This window comes from Tarenaya hassleriana, unplaced genomic scaffold (genome assembly GCF_000463585.1).
Source record: "Tarenaya hassleriana unplaced genomic scaffold, ASM46358v1 Cleome625, whole genome shotgun sequence".
NCBI classification, from domain to species: domain Eukaryota; kingdom Viridiplantae; phylum Streptophyta; class Magnoliopsida; order Brassicales; family Cleomaceae; genus Tarenaya; species Tarenaya hassleriana.
Window position 1 is genome coordinate 17,501 of NW_010968766.1, and position 2,485 is coordinate 19,985.

The 2,485-nt window shown below is 43.3% G+C and overlaps 1 protein-coding gene across 1 annotated transcript; it reads right to left on the reverse strand.

Moving 5' to 3' along the window:
* Positions 1–1,061: 1,061 nt before the first annotated feature.
* LOC104799997 lies at positions 1,062–1,993 on the reverse strand (the record flags this gene model as incomplete). Its single annotated transcript, XM_010522695.1, has 1 exon — positions 1,062–1,993. A coding segment is annotated over one exon (932 nt), but the record flags the coding sequence as incomplete, so codon positions are not given.
* Between the last annotated feature and the right edge of the window lie 492 nt (positions 1,994–2,485).

Genomic DNA, 2,485 nt, shown 5'->3' on the forward strand with positions numbered 1-2,485 from the left:
CGATGGTTCAGTCCGTTCGTTCTCAACACTTGGTCCGTTCGGACTGAACTCTCTAGTCCGTTCGGTCCAACAAATTGGTCCGTTCGGACTAGATGCTCCGGTCCGTTCGGTCCACTTCCTAGACCGGACGGTCCGGACCTCTATCCAGATTTCTCGACGTTTTCTCGTGCGTTTGTCCTTCCCTGCGTGTGTGACCCTGTAGGCTCATTCGATACAGCAGTATAACCCGAAATCTCTATTTCGGATATACAAGTCATAGGCGGTCTCCAGCAAGACACTATGACTACCTATCTCGAATAGAGTTTGTTCGTGATCTTACGAGCGCCAGTGATGATTCCGGTTGATGATCCTTTTGTATCACGATATCATATGTCGAATATAAGGCATGGACAAGCCACCTTATCTGATTCGACTGCTTTCTCGTTAACTGAGTTCGACTGTCTGAAATAGACGACGTTCGTCTATAGTGCGGCCACACATTTCTACAGTCTAAAAAAAACATTGTACCATGTAACACATTGATCATGAAGAAAGGCGGATTTCGTCTTTACAAGACCGAAATAAAATAAAACCAGAGTTGATATTGCGGGTCCCACATAAAACCGGGAACGTTGCACGTATCCAAAACTTCAATAAATATCTGCCGTGTTTCCATATTATTATGTTGGATAATTCATGTTAATGTGGCGGAACCCTAAATAAAGTTCCAATGACCGAGAACTATATATTATTGTGATAAGAGATGATACATATTTATAACACGTGTGATGGGTGTACATAAATATTTTGGGCTATCCATAATAATTATAATTTTTAATAGAGAAACTATTAAATCATTTTTTTTTTTTGGTATGAATGTGATTCTAATATTATCAAAAATAGTGTTTACAAAATCAGTCCTTGACTGCAATCAAAACGACAGTCCCCGACCGTAGAACCCATGATAACAAAACATCAAAACATCAATAGCTAATTACAGAAGCATTGCGTTAATCATTCTGACTACATTAAGACCCACAAAGGAAATACCAATCCTGTAATAGAATGTTACTGATGCCATATCACCCCTTTTGAGTGGAGAGAATGTTGTCGCGAATCAGGTGCTCGATGTGGATCCGCAACTCATGCAGCGTCCTTCTCCTGCCTTCAAAGATTCTAAGATTTCGTTCACGCCAAACCTCATAGACTATCACCTGGGCTATTAGGCGAGCAATTTGGTAGCGGTTGTGGGACATATCACTTTGGCTGATCATCCACGGCGAGCAAACAAGCAGGTCCTCCAGAGGAAGGGGCCAACATCTTGCCGCGTAGTGCTTCCAGAGTGCCGAGGAGAATGGGCAAGCAAAGAAGAGATGGGGATGACTCTCCTGGTCGGCATTACAAAGAACACATGCGCTGTCCACTTGCAATCCCCATCCCCGCAAGCGGTCTTTAGTTGGAAGTCGGTGTGTAATAGCCTGCCATTGTACAATAGAGTATCTAGGTATAGCCAGCTTAAACCAAATAAGATCATACCATAGAACCTTCTGCTTCGGAGTTCTCAGCTGCTTCCATGTGGTTGAGGAGGAGAAGGAAGCTTTGAACTGCCCTCTATGGTCTCTCCACAGATTCAAGTCCTCACCTTTCTCCGGGTGAGGAGGGTCGGTGGTGATGAGTGTCGCTTGTATAGTTTCCAGGCCTGCTCCACGAGCTGGCGAGAGGTTCCAATGGTTTCCAGATGTCGCATCAATGACCTTGGCCGATTTAGGAATATGAGCAAGACTCGGTCCACTTCCTCCAGATACCGCTATCAATGGCCCGAGGGACAACCAATGATCATACCAGAACCATGTGTCGCTTCCATTGCCCACCTGCTTCCGATGGAATCCTCTTGCTAACACCTGCAAGTGGATGAGTTTGTTGAAGTTCCAGGATTGGTTGGCGGAAGGCTTGCATTCCCAGAAACATCCATTTTTCAGTAAGTGTTTAACACTCCAAGCATACCAAAGAGACCCTGATTTACATAGTAAGGTTCATATCAGCTTCAGCCTAAAGGTTCTGTTCTGTTCTTCAAGCTTACGGATACCCAAACCCCCTTCCGTTCGAGGCAAGCATACAGTGGACCAAGCTATGCGGTGCCCTATTGATTTATCCGGAGTATTGGACCAGAGAAAGGATGCACACATTGAATCAATGGCCTTGAGAAGAAACTTAGGGAGCACAAACATTGAACTCCAAGAATTAACCATCCGTAGATAACCGTTGAGATTAACTGAACCCTGCCATCATTCCCATAATGACACAAGACTAGGGAGTTTAGTATCATTCATAATGATACATGGATTTCATAACACATCTAGTATACAAGAACATGTAATGAATCAAATACTCTCATAAAACCATAGAAAGTATCAATACATCAAATGTATCTAAATAAAGCTCATAAACAGTATATCATAGAGCATTAAACCAACAATCTCCCACTTGCTCTAATCATGAACTGCTA